This window comes from Electrona antarctica (genome assembly GCF_951216825.1).
Source record: "Electrona antarctica genome assembly, chromosome: 14".
In the NCBI taxonomy this organism is placed as follows: Eukaryota; Metazoa; Chordata; class Actinopteri; order Myctophiformes; family Myctophidae; genus Electrona; species Electrona antarctica.
In genome coordinates this window covers 23,083,619-23,105,345 of record NC_136795.1, presented here as the reverse complement: position 1 = coordinate 23,105,345, position 21,727 = coordinate 23,083,619, and the positions used below count along the sequence as shown (strand labels likewise).

The window sequence follows — 21,727 nt, the reverse complement described above, 5'->3', positions numbered from 1 at the left end:
CCTCTCATACACACACACAATCACACATACAGACGCACGCACGCACACGCAACTTGCAAGCCCAACTGGTGTGTTGTATCTTAAATAAATAAAGAACAAACACCTGCATGAATTAAATAAATCTGTAGGCCTACCCTGTCTGTTTCTCCTCTGGCCTCGCTTGCCTTGCTGCCCGCCTCACCCACACGCACGCACGCACGCACATATCGCAACTTAATTGCAAGCAATTGTCACTGTGTGTCACCGGTGTTGGGTCCATTGGGCCACGGGTTAGTAAACCACAGCATGCAAGCCGCCTTTGTTTTAAAATGGTCCCCCAAACCGTTCACACTTCACACCTATCGGCCGGGGATGTGCTACACCTCATGCAAAACACTGTTTAAATGGCTTAAGCATCTAAACTTGCAACATTGTTTTAATTGCGCGATTTTAATTGCTTGTAAAGTTGGTAATCTCCTACAAATTTCATATGACACAAAGACACATCGTTGATGTAGGCCTTTATATTAACATTTTAGGAGTGAATACATATGTTTCGATGCCTGTGGCAGCCTCTCAGCTGGTCAAACAATGCTGCTCCGCCTTTCTACCACAGAAAAACAGCTGAGGACAAAGCCTACGACAGCTCCCGACCTGACGTGATTTTTGTCCTGGCTCACGTTCAAGTTCAAGGTTTTGCGTAAATGATAAATGCCATATTTTGGCGTGATAATCGATAATTAACTGGAAATCTCATATACAATAGGCCTATATGTATGTTATCTAGAAGAAGTGGTACAGTCTTGAACAAAGCAAAGCACCTTTTGCACTACATATCACTCCGTATGCTCTACTGTTCCCTGGTTTTACCATACAAAAACTACTGTTCAGAGATTTGGGGAAATACATAAATCTTCACTTAATACTATACTTCAAAAAAGAGCTATAAGGATAATACATAATGCTGGATATCGATATCATACTAATTTAACTATTTTTATATTCAAATCTTTTCAAATTAATGGATATCATTAAATATAAAATTTGCCCAGATAATGTATAAAGCAAGGAATAATATACAGGTGTTCTCTGATAGAGAGGGGGGCTATAATTTAAGAGGACATTTAGAAAAAAACTAAACATCTGCTCGGACATTTAAATCATTGTGTTTATCAATCTGTTGAGTTAAACTATGGAACAGTATGAATGTTGTGCTCAACTTCTCAAGCAAGGTGAACCAGTTTAAAAATATATAACTTGAAAATCTATCCTGACGCAAATGGGCCTTGCCTATACGCCCATTTGGGTCTGTCGACTGCTGTCGACTGCTACGAACTCTCAAATCTCAGCCTCTCTGTAAAACATATATGTACCAATGCCAGGGTATAACTGGCTCTCGATGGTGACGTAATAAAGGTAGGTTTCAGATTACATACATGTATGCATAGAGGCATTACCTTTAATCCACCCGACACTGAAACATAAAGGTAAATATCTTCATATAAACAGACTCAGTACAACAATGTAAGTTGATGAGTAGTATACTTTGGTTACTTGCCATGAAAATGTTTCCCTACCATGCATTTGTACGCATACTTTCATGTTATAGTGCTGTTTTTATTCATTAAAAAAACATATCAAAAATATATTATACAAGTTAAAATGAACGGCAATTAAAGATATTTATGGGGGGGCAATATCTCACAACGGGTAAGGACTAGTGTATTTGTAATTTGTAAATTGCAGTAGTATACTGTGGTTACTTGGGTTGTTTTATGCTACCGTAGCTGCATGATTTGCTTTACAGAGCAATGGAGAAAACGATTTGAGAGTGACGTAATGTCATTTGAGAGTGACGTAAGGAAGATATGTACCAATGCCAGGGTATAACTGGCTCTCGATGGTGACGTAATAAAGGTAGGTTTCAGATTACGTATACATAGAGGCATTACTTTAATCCACCCGACACTGAAACATATCTTTATTACGTCACCATCGAAAGCCAGTTATACCCTGGCATTGGTACATATCTTCATTACGTCACTCTCAAATCGGAGTTTTCTCCCATTGCTCTGTAAAGCAAATCATGCAGCCACGGCATACGCATCGGAGCACCGGACAAACAACTTTACTTGCGCGCTCTGCTTGCACAAGTAATGAATGTATTATTATGATGTATAGTTGATATATATGTTTTTTTTATTGATCTTTATTTAATCAGGGAAGACCATTGAGACCATGCTCTCAGGAAGACCATTGAGAGCATGCTCGCTTTAGCAAGGACGCCCCCCTAAGAACTAAAAAACATTGCATGCACCTGGGACATATCCTCAGTGATATATCCCAAGGTCCTCAGGGTTTTCGGGTATCACAACATTATACCCCTCACTCGGGTGACCCAGCCGGGGTGATCAAGTCCCGACTTACATCCCAGTAGCTACCCTCGATCAGTCCCATTAGGGAAAAACCAGGGACACACAATCCGCTGCTCCAGAACTACTCTGCCGGTACTGGGCGGGCCATCCGGTACTGAGCGGGCCATCTGGCGTGTGGAGGGACTAGGCACTGTGGGTTGACTCCTGGCCAGGCACCTCCTACGCCTCACCAGGTTCCCTCCTGCTCTCACCAGGTGCAGCCAGGACATGTGCTTTGCACCAGATTCCCAGCACCAGACACTTCATTCGGGAGTGGTGGATTCTGCAGGCTCCACCGGCAGGGAAACGGTGGTGTCGCTGCAGGCTCCACTTGCGGCTTGAATGGCCTCCTAAAGGCCTACTTTTTTTTGGGCTTCCTCTTCCTAACCCACACTGCTCACCCGGGTGCCGTCTACATTCCGGCTGTCAACCATCTCTCAGGTGGTCACCAGACTATTCCCGGTTGTCACATACGTGTAGTAGTCTATTCCTATGTGTCACTATCAATAGAACAACTAAGAACTAAAAAACATTGCATGAATGCACCTGGTAGACAAAACAGGAAAGGGCGCACACCAGTGTTGGTGAGGTGCTGGCCTAAGGCAGTAAATAAGTAAAAATGAGAAAAAGGCTGCACACACGTAGCCACGATGCTGTATATTTATTGACAAGAATCCAACGTTTCTACTTAGGTCTTCTTCAGGGAACTAATGAATGCACCTGGGACGTATCCTCAGTGATGTGATTACCCCCTGAGTACAACATGATCACAAAACACAATTTTACATAAGGTGAAATATGTCGTGTTAATGAATAATGTACGCGAGTACATTAACGTACTGTACGTAATGTGGATAATATTTATTACACTTCTGAGAGACTTATGTGGAATACACAGACCAGCCCACGGCATGCTTCGGACCACTTGGGGGCCTAATAATAATAATAATAATAATATACATTTTGTACCCATCCTAACTTCCGAAGCTCATCCCAACTCCCTCCCCCATCCCTAGACCGAGTACAGCTCAAAATACATATATCAATACTATGATCTATTAAATCGCATTACCCACACTGTACATTGGTGTTCATATATTCGAACCGAACGGGTAAGGACTAGTACAATCTATTATACAATTGAAAAGGTGTGCCCAAAACGCTGTTCCCAACCCAGGAAAAAAAGGCACCAGTTACTACGTCACTCCAAGAGTGTCTGACACACTGCAACACACACTGCAATAACCCACTAAACACACTAACACGTCACAGACTTACCCTCCGCGTCGATCCACGGCTATCTCCTCATGTCGCGCAGCACGCCCACACTCAACACCACACGCGTAAAAATTGTCATCACACTGCCACTACAGCCGGCTCCCGTCCAGACTCACAAACAATATCAATATCAATAATAAACACAAACACGCCACAAGCACCGACACCCCCGCCTAATTTGTTGCCACGTCTATGAAAACAAGCACAGAAACAATGCCATTCAACACGCTACTTACACACACTACCACTCGCTTACAATACGCGGACCTGGCAACACTACATCCCCTCTCCCATTCGCTCAAAGCCAACCACGTGACCCACGAGAGCTTTTATGTTTCTGCAACACCGGAAGTTACACGCTACACACACACACATTAGAAGAACAACACGAACACAACACTACACACACACACACACACGGGCCACTGTTGCCAGGTCTATGAAAACAGGCCCAGAAAAAAGCAAACAGACCCAGAAACAAAGCCTTTCACCACGCTACTTACACACACTACAACTCGCTTACAATTCACGACCCTGGCAACATTGTTCCCCGTCTTCCACAACACACACAGTCCCACACAGACACACACACACTGATTCGGACTTGGATGGACAGCGGCGCCATTACATAAATACACCGTTTAATTCATGCAAACACGACAATTGCACCACCAGTTTCATTAATGTAAACACGACAATTGCGCGACCCGTTTTATTCATGGAAACATGACAACTGCGACGCACCGAGTCGCATGGATTCTGTGTGTGTGTGCGTGCGGGGTGCCTCTGAATTGGAGTGTTTATGTCAGTCAGCGATGCGATCCGTTGTTATTCAGCCAGGAAAACAATCTAAACATTATATACTAACGTCAGCACCGGGCACATTAACACACACAAGCGTTATTAGTTGAGTTTTCTTATTGAAGTGCCTCTGAATTGTAACGGTGTGTTTATGTCAGTCAGCGATGCGATCCGTACCAGCACCATATGCACGGACTGGAGAGAGGCGAAGTGTTTCTCTCCCTTCGGCTCATGTAGCCCTCATTGTAACTACAAATATTGTTCCCGAACAAACAATGTGGGGTCACTGCAATCCGCAATCCAAAATATTGTAGCCCTACTATAATGCAGTCAAGGTCCCCCAAAAAATATACTACAGTATGTTCTGCTCCATTCTCAACAGCTTTTGGTTTCCAAAAACAGTAATTTATTGTAAGCAAACAAAAACAGTAAACAGCAGTTTCATGTCTGCTTATTTTCATTTACATTAATTTCCTTTGATGTGAAAATACAACAAATCATAATAATACCCATCCGTTACTACATGTCAAGGGCACAATACTGGAGTGGAGTCTGTCAAATCCCGCTATTTCCTTCTTCCCATTGCGCTGCCAACGGAACTAGGATTCGCCGCCCGAAGGGCGGCGACATTCTAGTATAATACAACATAATGGCCGTATTTTCAGGCCAAACATCCATAATGGTCCAGAAAACCACCGGTACAAACATTGCTGCTGAAGTTGGATGGCTCGTGCAGGATCTAAAAGATAAAGGCACAGATGCAGAAAACTCCATCATCTATTGGTTGTGAAACAAAGCTTATCTCAGTGAATAAACGAATACTAATACAACAATACTAAACAAATAAACATAAGTATTAGTTTAGGCTCACGTTTTATATTGTGAATTGGTTGGGGCCCTATTTCTGTCAGTGCTATTAAACCCCTTAACTTCTTTGCCCTTGTTTTACTATGTTGAAAAACATATTCAAATTGTTCAACTAGCCACATCGACACGTGAGATTGTAGATTGGCTATTTTAACTATTCAAAAATGTTTTTCAAAATAGTAAAATGGGTTTAGGGATAATGGGTCTAGCAATAATTTCATGTAACGTGAGTATACTTTCACAAGTTCACGTTACATGACATTCTTCCGGCCCCACAGATCAATCTCAAAGGCCAGACGTTTTATGGTTTTCCCCATCTTTTATGGTTTTGAGATTGACTGTGTATGTATATGTGAAGTTCTCAAACTTGTGGTGTTGTCGTCCTGGTTGCATGGTAGGAGCTAGAACGGGGCATCCATTTGGTATTCTTCTACGAAGGCAGCAATGTCTGATCCACACACAGTGGCCTCAGTTACATGCACAAAATGTATTCAGAATGAATATACAAACCCAACTGTTTACATGGAACACGAATACAAGTATTCCTATTCCTCAATTGTTTACATGACCAAAGCATTCATTCGGAATATACCTTTGGACTATAGAGATGGCCAACCCATAACCGTTATTCCGTAAGAAATGAATAACCGACAGACACTAACAGCTATTATCTGATAAAATAAAATAAAAATATATTTTGAAGCACAGTCCCTGCAACCACAAGTGACCTCCACCAAAAACAACCCAGAACTAAAAAACACAGCATCCATGGCCCATACACTGCAATTGGCAATGGCTCTGTAATTCACTGATGGGTTTGTAAATAGCGCATTTTATTATGGGGGGAAAAAAACTGGTGTAGGCCTATTTGTATTTTTCTAATGGGCGCATTTCTGCACACATAAAATGTCTCCAAATGGCCATCCCTGCTTGGACATGGGCATGAGCACTATAGTCTACTAAGGGCAGACATGTGTAAAATAATACATGTATTCCAAACTCCCAGTAGCATTCGGAATAAAGTGTTTATATGGTGATCTATACCGATTCAAACGGTATATACCACCCCTCCAGACAGGAATGAAAATTCATTCGGAATGGGATATTCTATTCCAATTGAGGTTTTTACATTTTTATTCTGATGACTGGATGATCCATTCATTCCGAATGAATTTCTGCATGTAAATGGGGCCAGTGTGGCTTGTTTGGGAGCCTGATAAATGGCCTATCCCCTAGGACATAGGAACAACTTTTGAAAGTGTTTCCCAAACGGCCCAGACATTTCGGCACACCTAGCCTAGCGCCCAAGTCCACTAGTGTTTCTAAGAGATAGAAAAAAAGCCTGTACTCTGTTAATAGATTGAAGGCATACGTTCATTGTTCATAAATTCATTAGCCAGATCTAAAGGAATATTTTTCCCAGGCCCACCACTCATGTTGGCCACCCATATACCATCTCCATGCAGAGCCATTTGGGAAAATAATCCTCAATTCCTAATGGACAAATAAAACCAAGGATTAACAAATTTAAAAGATACATAAACCACTATATTCCACACAAAAATATCCCACGATTTTTGTAACCCATTTTCAATTATCTAACGCAATCCTGGGCGCTACATTCTCTCTGCTAACCTCGGGAGAGCAACGGACTAACCTCATGCTTCTATGAGTCCAAGCCACTTCTTTTCACCTGACTTGGGGGCAGTTTCCCCGGCTCGACGTAGCGCGTGGAAGGAACATGTTATTCCAACCACTATAGATTGCATCATACTGTAAATTGTTACCAATATGATAATTATACCAAACAGTTAGCATTTTGTAACCAAGTATAAAGTAGGCCTACTTGTTGTGGTTGCCTTGCCAAAAGGACACAAGGCCATGTTTCCAGAATTGTATCCTCTTTGACACAGTCCTCCATGTGACAAAGGCCCCTCCAGATCCTTACCTGACTTTTATCCTGACTCTCTGGCACTCTGGCGAGCAGTACAATTCGCCTTAGATTAAGAGTACCAATATCAGTGTATATCAGTATCAATGTTTTTGATACGATATACTGTCATTAAATGGTTTAATTGATTATTAACTTCTATAGAGCAAAAGACACGCAGTCAAGTAAGGGATAATATCTGGCTAGGTGGTCATTGTCGGGAGATAATTCACCGAATTATCTCTAATTCACCGAATTATCTCTAATTCACCGAATTATCTCTAATTCACCTGAACTAACACATAAATTAACATAAATTAATACATTGACCCAAAACACAACAAAAAAAGTATTCCATAAGTTCGCGCTGGTTGCGTCTGGCCAGCTGCAGGGCTGCAGCACTGTCGGAAAACAAGGAAGTGAGTTGATCAAATAGAATCCATTTTCGGGTCCTGCTTCGTCTATGTCTCGCTCAAATGTTTTCAAAAACATTTTTAAGAGCAATGTTTAGCTGTAAATGACATTGTGTGTCACTAGTGTGTGTGTGTTTACATGGCTGTCATGTTGGAATTCTGATTGGTCAATTAATTAAGCGATTGACCAATCAGAATCAAGCATTCAACCAAGCCATGTAATAATACACTATAATACCTCAAGTTTCTTTTACGCTCCTCAGGCCTCAAATATTGGATGTATAGTACCACTCGTTGTGGAGGCATCAAGCTAAGATGACACTGCACCATTTTGCCTCCTTTTTTGATGGCATGTGCAGTAAATGCACGATTCTATAGTTAACTGCGACCTTTGGTCACCATTTGTGAGCTATATGACCATGTACAACAAAGTGCATCTACAACAACGTGAAAGCATCCAAATGGGACACTCCAATGTATTGAACGATGATTTGGCCAGCCACAATTGCACTTTTTGTGTTAACATTTTCTTTACCTTCTTTGCAATGACAGAAAGGATATGTCTGTTGGCTGTCATTGTCGTTTGACAATTGTGGCCACCATGTCAATCTCTTCCTGTTTAGGAGCCAACCAACAGAATTCCACAACTTTATCTGCAAGGTCATGGTGCCACTGCAGTTGGTCAGCAGCCAGATGAAATCTGGGACATCATCTGCCAGTACAAAGCCCAGGAAGTTGGCTGCACATGCAGTGATGTATGCTGAGCAACTGAACTGAAAATTAAAGAGTTGACGTATTAAAACCAGCTGATAACACAGTATAAAGTTTATTCTTTTAATAAAGAGTGGTCATCTTACCACCATCAATTCTGCAGTCAAATGCAATTTTCATCTGACCAAGAGTGCCACGTGCTGCCATGCTTTTGTTGTTGCAAAGCAGATCAAAGTCATCCTGTAGAAGACAGAAGCATATTGGCTACTATAGAGCCCCATTGTGAACCCGAACATTTTGAGTACCCTAAAGTTTTACAATAGAAATATTGATTATGGGTCCCCAGCATTATAATATTGTAATATAAACATGTTTTTTTGTTTTAGTTTTTTGCAACAATTTTCTTCATTTTGTTGAGGAAATGCAGAGCCACTCATAGCATCTCTGAGGATAGAATTCTGGATGAGCAGGACATATGCAGCATTTTGAACGAAACGGGCCACTCCTGAAAACTTTGTAAGGCAATCTTAATCTGTGTAGAATCTGAGAAATCCAACAGACTCGTCTTGATCACATGACTACAGAGATTATGTGGACCGATTTGCGTGAGATTTGGATGAAATCTGTGCGACTATAAGCAATGTGTTTTGCAGAAATCGGCCTCATGGTGGCGCTATAACCGGCAGATGTGGAGGGATGCAGGGACAATGTTTTTCCATGGCCTCTAGGGAGTGCGCATACATAAGTTGTATACAGATCGATGCAGTTATAGCTAAAAACAGGAATTGGCCTGTTATAGTGCCACCGTGAGGCTGATTTTGGGGAAAAAATTGTGGCATGTCGTCCTCGGCCTAGTGGAAATGTGCGTGTATAATTTCACGGAAATTGCACACTGTGTTTGTGATTTGTGGCATTTTGTTCGAAACGGACCAATCGTGTGAGCTTTGGAAGCCAATCTTAGCCAATTAGGATGGAAGATGGGAAATGGTGCCGCTCCGTGTTGATCACATGACTATGGAGATAGTGTATATTGAATTGTGTGATGTATGGATAAAATGTGTACGAGTAATCTACATAAATGTGTTTTGCCTAAATCGGCCTCATGGTGGCGCTATAACAGGCCGTTGAGGAATATTTGGGGCAGAGGTTCGTCGTTGGCATCCAGGGAGTGTGTGTGCAAAGTTTGGCATGGATCGGGCCAACGGTGCCGGAGATTAGCTGATAACGGACGGACGGAAGGACAGACGGACGGACGGAAGGAAGGACACACACACACACACACACACACACGGACGGACGGAGTGCAAAACATACTCTCTCCCATGCCTTCGGCCTGGTGGAGACAAAAATAGATACGATAAAAAAAAAAAAAAAAAGGACATAGCAGAAACCTAATAGCATAACATACCTAGCAATATACACATAAAAAGGAAACAAAAACACTAGGCATTATGCATGGGCCGAGCGCCAAAACCCTTATTTAAATTAATTGTCTTTATCTAATATTTCTTTTTTTCTTTTTAGGTTTTTGCAGGCCAAATGCCTTGCCTAGGGGAAAACAAAAAGACTCTTCCTAGATTCTATTCCTGTTAGATTTTAAACTGTGCTTTTAGTTAAACTGGGGTGCCAGATTTCCAAATTCTTAGCAAGATTTCCTCTAATTGTCTCCACCAGGCCGAAGGCATGGGGAGAGAGTATGTTTTGCACTCCGTCCGTTCGTCCGTGTGTCCGTGTGTGTGTGTCTAGCGCCTCGCGGCCGCTTTGCGTTTGTTTCCGACGTTCTGTGCGTGGTTCAATGACTGTGTTTTGACGTTTTGCATTGGCTGCGCTGCGCTGTTTCAGCCACGTTTGGTTTGAAGTTATATCGAGTGACGTTCGAAAAGATACATTGCATTGATTGCAAACGTGTCAAATAACTGTAGTATGTATCGTGTTGGGGTGAGCTCTTCCTTCCCCATCACCCCATGAGTGTGTGTGATCATGCTTCTCTGCTGCGTTGCTCTGCACTGTCTGCAGCCTGCCAGGGATATTTGCCTCTCCCCTTCCCATTGGCCAAAGGCAGCTTTGCCGTTGCTTGCTGTCCCATTGGCTAGAAGCAGCCAATCATTACTAGGTGGTGATCTTGTTGTCTACATTTCATGAGCTTTCACTAGTCAGGTTTCACCTGACAAAAAAAAAAGCACAACTTTATTGCCTGGGCTTCCTGTTCCTTGCATGGTGTTTTTCTTGCACATAATATCTGCAATGATTTTGAATGATATTATTATAGTAATTTCTTGGTGGATATTTATATTTTCTTATGATGCAGCACTTAGTTAAGGTACCCGTCTAGTGTCTAATGAAGAATAACACAGTTAACTATGGAATTGTGCATTTCCCGTCAGTCAGTCAGTGTATCACTCAAAATCCCCATATATGGCGAACGCCCCCTATGGTTCCCAGGTCTCGTGACATCACGTGACATCATCAGGGATGTATCCCTGATGTCATAGTAAATGCGACCTGCTGTCGCAATTAAGCCCATATATGGAGATCCCTGATATATATGCATTCCATATGTTTATCATTCCCCATCTATCCTTCCTCTTCGATGTCTCCCTTTTGACTGATGCCCCAAAGTTATTTGTGCAGCTGCCGCGCCCGGCAGCCGGTGAAAACTAGAGTTCTCAGCAGGACCGAAACCAGCAAGCCCCTACCTGGGCCCTCATCAAACCCTGTACACTCAAGACACTTCCCCCACTGCTACCCTTAGATCTACATATATGGAGCTGACCTGTCTGACATTCCATATGTTGATCTGACCTAATCAAACCCTGTACACTCAAGACATGCTCCATATATTGGCCAGTGCATGGCCAGTGCAAGCAAAAGTGCGAGGTCGCTTACTGGTTCATCTGATTCTCATGAGAACAGGATTAAACAGTTGCAGTCATAATAGTGTAACTCTGCATATTGGGGCATGACGTTTTACACTAACCAACTCATTTACTCATACTTTAATTAAATTTACAACCTCATTATGACTGACAAAGGAAATGTTCAAACTGAACAATGATCTGTATAATTACCCTGAACATTGTCCCAAGTCAAAGAAAATGTCATCTACTTTCCAGGAGATGGTTCTCGTGTGTGTGATCTGAATGTGGAAATTCAAACCTGAATCATCTCTCTTGCCCCAGTTTAGTGCTGCTATTGATCTTTATAATATAGAAGCACTATGGACTACAGAACTACAGTTTACCATTAATACTACCCCATTATCAGTGGCTTTGCATGTTGACATGCCATTTTCAACTTTAGAGTAAGCCTCTCACCTCTATTTTGTCCTTCCAAACTTTTAATGTTTGGTCAAGTCCATCTGATCGATGAGATGCCTGGATGTGATTTTGGACTGGCAGACACCCAGGGAATTGAGTGTTTGAAACATTTTGACTGGGCACCCAAGCTTGTTTCCACATCAAGACGCCTATGCAGCCCTGAATAAAATGAGCCTTTGATATCAATGCTGTGTTTTTCATGATTGCAATTGCCATGCCTTTTCTTTTATTGACAAAATGCCTCAGCTTCCTCCTCAGTTTGAATACCGAAAGAATTGACATGTCTGGAATTTAAGGGATGCTTCAGATTTTGGTTCACCCTATAGGCACATATCAACATCAGTGGAAAAGTATAGGAAATAGCACAGGCGTTCTACATTTTGGAAATATTCATTTTATGGTAGTAATTATGATTTAAATTATTCCTTGTCTACATGTACTGTACATGTTGTATCATAGCCTACCGTCTATATCAAAACCGCTCTCAAAGGGCACCTACGGACGGCTGCAATTCGAAACTGGCCCCCGTAAATTCGGAATCACCCCCCCCACCCCTTTTCCCCCTCACTGTATATGTTTATTTTCCCTTTTTAGTTTTTACCTCCTTTATGATGAATTCCAGTTCTGTTCTTTGGCTATATAGAAGTGTCTATTTGTACGTCTCTAAATGTTTTGATGAATTGAACAAGGTGGACCCTCTTGTAAACAAGTGTAATGCTTTATTGGGTCGTCCACTCACAGTTAACAGTTTTTGTATTGAGTTGTGCTTGAAATGTACTGTAATTCTGCAAACTGTTAATAAATATTTCAATCAACCAATCAACCAATCATCAATCAATCAATCAATCAATCAATCAATCAATCAAAGCTATGAAGACCACCTGATTTGTTTTAATAATGTCATACAGATAACATTCTATTTATTAAAACCAGTCCCTGATTGCAGCTTTAAAACGTTATGCAAAATAATGATTAAAGTCCCAACATTTTATTCCTGAAGATGGTAGTATATTGCCACGTAGATTCCATCCTCGTATAAACATAAAAAGAAGAAGAAGCTTGTATTTGGATCATATGATCCTCCTCTATGGTGTAGACTGGAGGGGTCAACTCACTTTTCAGTTTGCATTCCCGTTTTGGAGCAGATACGGAAACGGCTGTGTTTCTCATGCATGTGTGCGTGTAAATGACCGGATCCAGTAGGCGGGCTCTAGACAACATTGTGAACACAGAACGGTAAACAGAAAGCAGGCACTGACTGAGTTTACTTCCAGTGCACAACAACATAGCCAATGAATAACGCGACACAGACCCTCTGGCTTGTGGCATTATAGTTAGCTGGCTACAGTGAAACAAAACGAGCGTTTTATGGCTGCTATAAGGCGTTCGCTTCACGTTGACTTCGCTTCGGATGCTTAGAACACATGCGGGGCTCCATAGCTAGTTAGCACAGTGCTTCTGGTTCCCAGCTTATATTGCTGCTGCGGTGGCATTTTGTACTGGGAGCTATAGCACGAAGCTAAGGCTAACTTCCAGCACTTCTTGAAGGAAGTCAGGTGAGGGTTGTTTACTTTATTGGTGCTGGCCTTTAATGCAAATAGCAGATCTACAAGCTCGCAGCGCGCTGTGAGCTTGCAGATCTGCTATTTTCGCAGTCGTTCTGCTGTCAGCTCGTTTCAACAAGATAACCTAAATCACGTCTTGTGGCATTGAACTGTTAAGCCATGCTAAAAATAACTTAATCAAGCAATAATATTATGTGAATGAGTTTTTTTTTACCCTTTTATTCTGGTTAGGGACCAGTGGCAGTACCACCAACACCATGGCAGGTGGTATCACAGAAACGGGTGACCCCTACTCCCCATTTGTAAGTATTCGATTAGATAACAGCATTAATAGTGCATTTCATTGATTTGTGTGGGTTCTTCTTTAAGCCAGCCATGACATTAAACTGGAGTGATTCGAATTATTGTGAAGAGTGTGTGACTGACACATACACATATGGGTCATCATCACTGACGTATTGTCTGGATAATTACTGTAAGAGATTAAAGTGGTCATGTGTCCTGGATGCAAAGTTCATATGTATAGGAAGTGTAAAGGTGCAATCCTAATAATAACTTTTAAGTCCCACAGATGATCAGAATGCATTCCCAGTGTAATATAACTCTGAAGAGTGTACAGACGGTTAGAGTGAATATATGGAACCAGATGGACCCTTTATGCGTCCCCGCTTGGTTCCATGTGTACGCTCTTCTTAGTTACATTATAGTGTTCAAGTGATCAGCTGTCCTGGATCCAAAGTTCATAGTCCTGAGTAGGGATGTCCCGATACCTCCATTTCTGTGTTAGCCGATACCGAATACCGATACCAGTGTCGTGATCTCATGTTGTTTATAGCTATCTAGCTATATATCTCGTGTTGTGTTTATAGCAGACTCCTCACTCACTTGCAGTTTGGGCAACTCCAAAGCAAACTCCACATGTCCCAACATTTTATTTACCTTCCATAGTGTCAACCCTTTACCCCTGTGTTGGATCTGTGGTTAGACTGGCATATTTACCGATATGACCCGATATGACAAATAAGGGCCGATCCGATACTTTTCCTGATACCGATCCAGTATCGGGACATCTCTAGTCCTGAGATTTAAATCCTTTTAAATATACAAATAACTTCTGGACTGGTTGATGATTGCCGTTTTAACATTTTGCTGTGCGGCTCTCTAGTTACGACTCACTGATTCCACATAATGCGGCTCTCTAATTACGACTCACTGATTCCACATTATGCAACGGAAGATGATTCCGAGAATCAATTTGTTCTTCTCGTTCGAAAGAGGAACTCAAAGTGCTTACACTTCACATCTGTTGGGCCATCATCCTGTCTGTGTCCAGCTCTTTGTGGTTTTCTTACGACTGACTTTGTGTCTTCCAAAAGGTGTTATGCTGATATTATGCACGTGACTCAACCGCAAACAAATGCATCAATGTCTGCTGATCGAGTGTTGCTGCAGCTGTGCTGACACTGACACGTTGAATCATTTAAAGAACTCTGCTATCTGATAGGGATAATAAGGGCTTCCTGTTCAGGCTTTCCTTACATTGGCCTGTATAGTGTCCTGTTGTTGTACAGTAGCAGAGCAGCAGCAGTAGTAGTGTGGTGAAGGACATTTGTTCTCTACTGTGGTTAGGGATGCGGCTATATATGAACTTTTAAAAGTACTGTTTATAATACAGCTGAAGAGCCTTGCAGACACAGGTTGTGCAGCCTACGTGGGTGTTTAAACAGCTTTTACTTTCATAGAGATATACCTTTTATTCTGCATGTTTATTTGTCTACAGTATCATTTGTGTTTTTAAAGGCAGCAACTGTAAAAAAAAAGAAAAGAAAAGCCTTCAAAGACATTTTGTAGGGAAAGTGTAATTGAACCTCAAATTTACAAATGCTCATTTGATTTTTCAAAATCCACAACCGTACCACCCGTAGCTGTGGTGTCCACAAATGTCACACCAACAATCAAATATTATCTTGATTACTTTCTGGGTTAATCAATCGGGTGCAAAACAGGAGATTGTTCTAGTTTTCCATGCATCAATTAATTGATTGTATTATTGTAACTCTGAGAGTGTACAAATGGAACCAAATAAACACAGGATTTTACGGTGAGGTCTCAGAAGGTAGGGGGAAAAAAAGTTGTCTAATGCACTAGTTCTCAAACACTGGGACCCATTCGTGGGTTGCGGACAGCCGCGGCGCAAAGCGACACGTTGTGAGCTATTTTCACTAGTTTGGGTCCCGAGAGAATGTCTAACTTCCGTTTTGGGTCAAAGGCTAAAAGGTTTGGGAACCACTGGTCTAATGCATATCAAACTCAACTAGTACTGACATCAATCATATACAGACATCATCATCCTATACTGACATACTCTTATGTATAAATGGGGCAGAGCATCTCCATCCCTACTCTTGCGCTCATTTCATCTGTGTTTTTACATGTAGTCCGAAAGCTTACCCCGCACTCTCACCAAAACGCGTCCTTTCGCTCTGTGGCGCTCACAGGCGCCAACGCCTAAAATCGACCCAGACGAAAAGCCACAACAGGCGTGTTGTTCCTTGACGCTGCATAGTTTGATAGATTCTGATAGTTTCTGGTAACATGTTAGACGGAAAAACAAATTGATGGACTAATCGGTAAACATACCTATTTTCAGCCCTAAACACATGTATCCTTTGTGCTTTTCCAGGTGGGATTGGTGTACATGTTCAACCTGATCGTAGGGACAGGAGCTCTGACCATGCCCAAGGCCTTCGCTGAAGCCGGCTGGGTGGTCAGCCTGGCTCTCATCTGCTTCCTATCCTTCATGAGGTGAGTTCTGTTCTACCACACGCTGACCTAGAGATGCTGACTGCCTTGTACAACTCGTACCAGAACCTGACCCGTGTCAGAGTTTTGGGTCCGATTAGAAAAGTCCTAGACCAGGTCTCAAAACATTTAGATTTTGTAAAGCAGAACTCATATCACCTTTTCCTGCCGTTGACAGAGATCGCCATCAAGTCCAATCCAATAAAATCAGTAGCCAATTATACTCATGGATTGTGAGTTTGGAGCATGCATGCACAGATTTTTTGACATTTTTTGACATCCCTGCATTAGGCCTCCAGAGTGGACCGCACAGTGAGATCAAATTAATTAGATATTTCTGGTTAAGTAGGATAGAAATGACAAATTGACAGGTATTACTATTTTTTGCACGCCACTGAGATAACACTAGATAATAGCCTACTGACCGGAAAACATATTTTTCATAATTTCAGCACCATGGAGAGTGCTCATTTTCTGATCAGTGAATCATTAGAACAATGAGAATTTGTTTTTGGAACAACGGACAGTCGGACCAATGGTGCTTCGGAATAACAGGCTGTCAGAACAATGGGCAGGCCCCGCTCTACACAAAAGCCAGTGGACATCACGAGTTTGAGTGTAATGAAATTAAATCAGTGTTTCTTGTTAATTTCTCTGTGCAGCTACATGACCACCACGTTTGTGATCGAGGCGATGGCAGCAGCGAACGCTCAGCTACGTTGGAAGAGGAGAGAACAGGAGGAGGTACGTTTCTCTCCACATAATAGTATTTCACTTTCAAACACTTCTGGGGGTCATTTTAACGTCTACTCGTGCACCACAGACAGGTTTTACTTTTTAGTTGCTTGATTGATATTTATTTTCGTCAGACACTACCGCCTCCATTGAACGTCAAACTACATTTTAACCATGTTCGACTAATTTAGAACCGGACATATCCTTTTAACGCCAGGTTTTCAGGCTAAATAGAAGGGTTTTGGTGGTTATAAATGGCTTATAAATGGCTGATCCACATAGGGTGGCAAACTAAGTAGAACATTCTTAGCTAGCAACAGCAACACAGGTTTAGAATGATAATTGCCTAAACAAAATAACATTTTCAGTCATTAAATATAATTTTTGCTTCAACAATGTAGGTGATAATACATGCAAGCAAGGCTATTTTTCAGTAAATATCTTAAAGGTATATTCAGTGATTTCACTTAATTCAAATATCACTTTATTTTGTTTTGTTGTGATAATCCTCCCTACTATAGTGTGCTGACCATATAAGGAGTTCCTCCCTGTCCCCAGTTAACCCCTGGGGTCAAAAAACCTTAGCTAGGTGGCCCAGCCTTCATCCAATCAGGATAGAGAGGGTCCTTCCGCCAATCATGATCGAGCGGGGGCGGGGCTTGGTGTGCGTGCTGTTGGCCTGTCGCGTGTACCCCCCACTGTAGAGCGTGTGCATGTGCACATCTTTTTTTTCCAAATCACCCAAATCACTGAATGCTCCTTTTATGTTACACCGACAGTCAATAGTGGCCAAAACACCCACGAGCGGCCAGGTCAACATGGGAACATATTGAAACGGCCAGGTCAACATGGGAACATATTGAAAGCAGATAACAATTCGTCAGTTCAGTGTGTGACAACGGCTGTGCAATGATTAACCTCTTAAACTATATTGTCTATCCTCTTAAATCTATATTATCGTGTGGAAACCTTTTATGTCCAAAACCGTATGAAAAGGCTTTATAATTAAAGTATTTTCATTACATGTCTGTATTTTGTGCAGTCAGACTTTTACATATGTATAGTATACAAAACGCCTCAACTGGTGCTGGTCTTGCAAACAATCTCGTCGGATGGAGACAATGGAGATATCACAAAATAAGTTTGTTAGTTCCACTGACGAAGCCAAAACAATATGCAACAGAAGGCATATATCCTTCTTCAGTCCCACTGATGAAGGACAACGCATCAGATGAGTCAGAGCACGGTGGTAACAAAAACAAGTTTACGTATCGACAATGGAGATATGAAACTGTCACTGAGTGTAGCTATATTGATTTTGAGTTATGTGTCCATATGGTGACCTCGAGTTGAGTTAAGTTTTGTCAGTGCCTGGCACTTCAGAATGGCTGCAGGGTACTAAAGACATGGATGTTCATGATCAGCACAGCTGCAGAACTTGTGGATGAGTGCAACGTGAAACAGTCTGCCCTGATGATAGACAAGGTGTTTGTGGAGACTTTTGGCTGACACAGAAAAATGTCATTTTTAAGTGGAGGGAAATGAGGAACAGAAAGGAGGACAACTGACAAAACGAAGTTTTGAAAATAGTTTGGATTATTAGTCTTTCAAGGATGCTGAGCAGTAGAAAACAGTCTATCCTACTTCTGCTCAGTCTGAACTTCACTTAAACATTGTTTCAGCTAGTAGTTATCAAAGTGGGGTCACTGGACCCCCAGGTGTCCTCGAAGCTAAATTACTTAATAATATATTATAGCGTCAATGTCAGTTTTAGCACTTTAACCCAATTTGTAATTTGGCCATAAAAAAAGGAAAAATGGCAGATCTCATTGGAATCATTTTACAACGATCTTCAATTATGAGGTTCTTTGGCACAGTATTTTCAAATGGGTGTTGCGGCCATTTCGGCCAAATACATTATCGATTTGGGGAATTTGGGAGCCTCTGGTTATACGTTTATCATTATGATTACTATGATTGTCATGATCTATACTACTACTACTACAACTACTACTACTACTAACATTACTTAATATCATAGTTTAATTCAACCACATCACTCACGCTGCAAGTCGTTGTTTGCTTGTAGATCGGCTATTTTCGCAAAAGTGGTTTGGTGTAGGCAGGGGGGAAAGAGCAGACCAAGTACAGACTACAGAGCCAACAAGAGTAGTATTGGGTACAGGATTTAGTTTTAGACATGCTATTGGTCCGACTGTCATTAGAACGACAACCTACCTCAGACCCTAACCTAACCCTAACCGCAAGCAGTGCATGTTCGACCGCATGTCCGACCGTTGTTTCCGCATGTCCGATGGAGTGCCGGATAAGCGTGCGCACCCCCTTAGTATTGAGGGTTTAAGTGGTTAAAGGTCTGTTGAAAACCCCTGCAGTAGAGCGGTTCTCAACCTGTGGTTCGGAACCCCTAGGGAGGAGTCCCTGAATGATTTTGGGGGATCCCCAGATGAATTGCTTATATGCAAAAACAAAACAATATTTCATATTTTGATTACGTTTTTCAAATAGACAATACAAAAATGGATTAAAAATGTAGACAAAAAAAAAAAAAGGAAAAAAAAGAAACGGGGCATGAATTCGTTCAGAACGACTACATTACATTACAATAAATTACACTGCTAGAGTATAATAATGAAGAGTGGAAGGCATACACCTAAATACTGAGTAGGTTCAATGTGATATTTGTGCAAGGTGATCTAAATATGGTTGCCATATAGCTTGCTTGAAAAAACAAAACAGTAAACAAACCAACATGCAGTAAGCAAGTAACAGGGTATCTGCACATTTCTAAAGTTACAATTTAATCACAAATGAAAAATAACATTACTACATCATAACTCATGAGTAAAACAAAGTATACCATAAACAATTGTCAAACATTGGCCGAATTGTCAAATATTTCCTAAGACACAGGCACAAACAATGTGGAAATGACCAATCTACAAGCACACAACGGCTTAAGTTGTAGATCAAATAGTTCAAATATGATTATTTTGGGCGGTTATGGCCTGATAAGATTGAGAACCACTGACATAGACCACTGTATGAAAGTAAAACTATTCAGCCAGCGAGCATGCAGGCATACCGTATGAACAATGCAGTGTGTAGGCGGATCAGGTCACCACCACAAAAATGCTGACACATTTTTCATCGCACATAACTCATATTTTGTGCATTGCCATGCTGGCAGTTTCCTGTCATCTGCTTCATGTCATTGTTCTCTGCATGAATTTGCACTGTGGACATTCAACATGAACACAGTGTATATATTCTAACGTAGAGTAGTGGGAATGACATATTCAGTAACCACACTAGAACACACATGTAGACAGACAGGAAGTCCTCATGTAAAGTGGCATATCAAAATAGTTACAAAAACATGTAGTTTCTCTTTTTTTTAAACACATATTGCTTATTTAATGTAACTGTATTCCTTATTAACTATTAAGCATGCAGCACAAAATAATTGTGACAATTGGGTTTTCGCCACTACATTATGGCTTGCATCATGATTCATGCCACATCAGACCAATTTGGAAATGTTGTCTGGTTGAATGCTTTTTTTATTCTCAACTGGTATCTTTTTGAGTGTATCCCTGGCTGGCTTGCTGGCTGGGACTGTCCGTCCGAGTACGGAAATAGCGTTTGTTGACCAAGTGTCACTGCCACACACACACACACACACACACACACACACACACACACACACACACACACACACACACACACACACACACACACACACACACACACACACACACACACACAGGCTGGAGGGCTTGTACAGTACAGCACCACTCAGTTCAGACAGGTCTGATTCTTTTTAATCTTTATGTGCTGCTGGATAGCTTACTCTTTAAAGATACAGTTCATAATATCAGTTTTCTAGTATTCATTAAGATATATACAACTTATAACTAAAAGCTGTCAAGTAATTGTAGTTGAGTCAATTCCCACCACAGACCACTTGCACGGATAGGGTGTAAAACATAGCTTTCGGCTAACTTTGCATTCACAAGGAATCTCAGAGTGCTACATTACGTTAAAACGTGAAATCAATCACAACAAGTAAAACAAATGAAATAATTAGTGTAAAGTACAAAAGGATATTGCAGTCAGTGCTTAAATGCACATGGCCCACCCACCTGAACACTAGACACAGCAGCCATGTACACCTTTAAGATTCCCCCTTGATCGATTTTTTTTTTGGAACCACCACTGTTGTAAAGTGACAGCGGCGCAATCAATGCTTCAGTGCTTTAAGTTTGGGAGTGGAGAGGTATTTGAAGATGTTACGTTTTCTCATGACGATCCCCTTTACCTCTGTCATCATCAGGTCCATGAGAGTGACTCCACCTCGGACTATTCTGATGACGATGTCGTCGTCCGGGGACGATCGGAGCCCGAAACCAGACCCATCCTGTCTGTCCGTGAGTACATCCATTTTATAGCCACTAGGTGGTGCCATTTGCACACGCATCTCTGCTGGTTCCCCTTTGTTATTCAGAGGTAATAGATAAGGACATTATCTTCACTTACATTGTTGTAATTCAATTTCATCTATGTTTGTTTCTTTGTAGTTTCAGTGATAGAAATGTACAGGGGTCTCCCTGTTACTCTTTAATAGCGCTTTAGCATAAACGATAAGCAAGTGAAATTAGAAGTGATGACACAAAGATGTGAGCAGTCAAAACTGGAACTGGAACACAATTTAAGCTGATGAATGGGTATCCTGAAGCTGGAAACCCACCTGAAAATGTATTTTCTACGCAGGCCTATATACCACACCCTTCGGGTCTGAACAAGGATATGGACAGAAAACAAAAACTTGAATAAGCAGTAAATAAAACAAACATGCTTATTTTCCTCACTGTTACTAATGTACAGAGATAAGTGT

At 41.4% G+C, this 21,727-nt stretch overlaps 1 protein-coding gene across 4 annotated transcripts in view; it reads left to right on the top strand.

The window, feature by feature from the left end:
• Positions 1-13,024: 13,024 nt before the first annotated feature.
• The window catches only part of tmem104 (transmembrane protein 104), a 118,638-nt gene continuing 109,935 nt past the window's right edge, over positions 13,025-21,727 (top strand). For all 4 annotated transcript variants that reach the window (XR_013791614.1, XM_079521289.1, XM_079521288.1 and 1 more), the window contains exons 1-5: positions 13,025-13,266; positions 13,507-13,577; positions 15,959-16,080; positions 16,740-16,821; positions 21,167-21,260. Coding sequence is in view for 3 of the 4 variants with exons in the window: in XM_079521289.1 (XP_079377415.1) it covers positions 13,533-13,577; positions 15,959-16,080; positions 16,740-16,821; positions 21,167-21,260 (343 nt within the window). In the remaining variant the exon portion in view is untranslated. The remainder of the gene's footprint in view (positions 13,267-13,506; positions 13,578-15,958; positions 16,081-16,739; positions 16,822-21,166; positions 21,261-21,727) is intronic.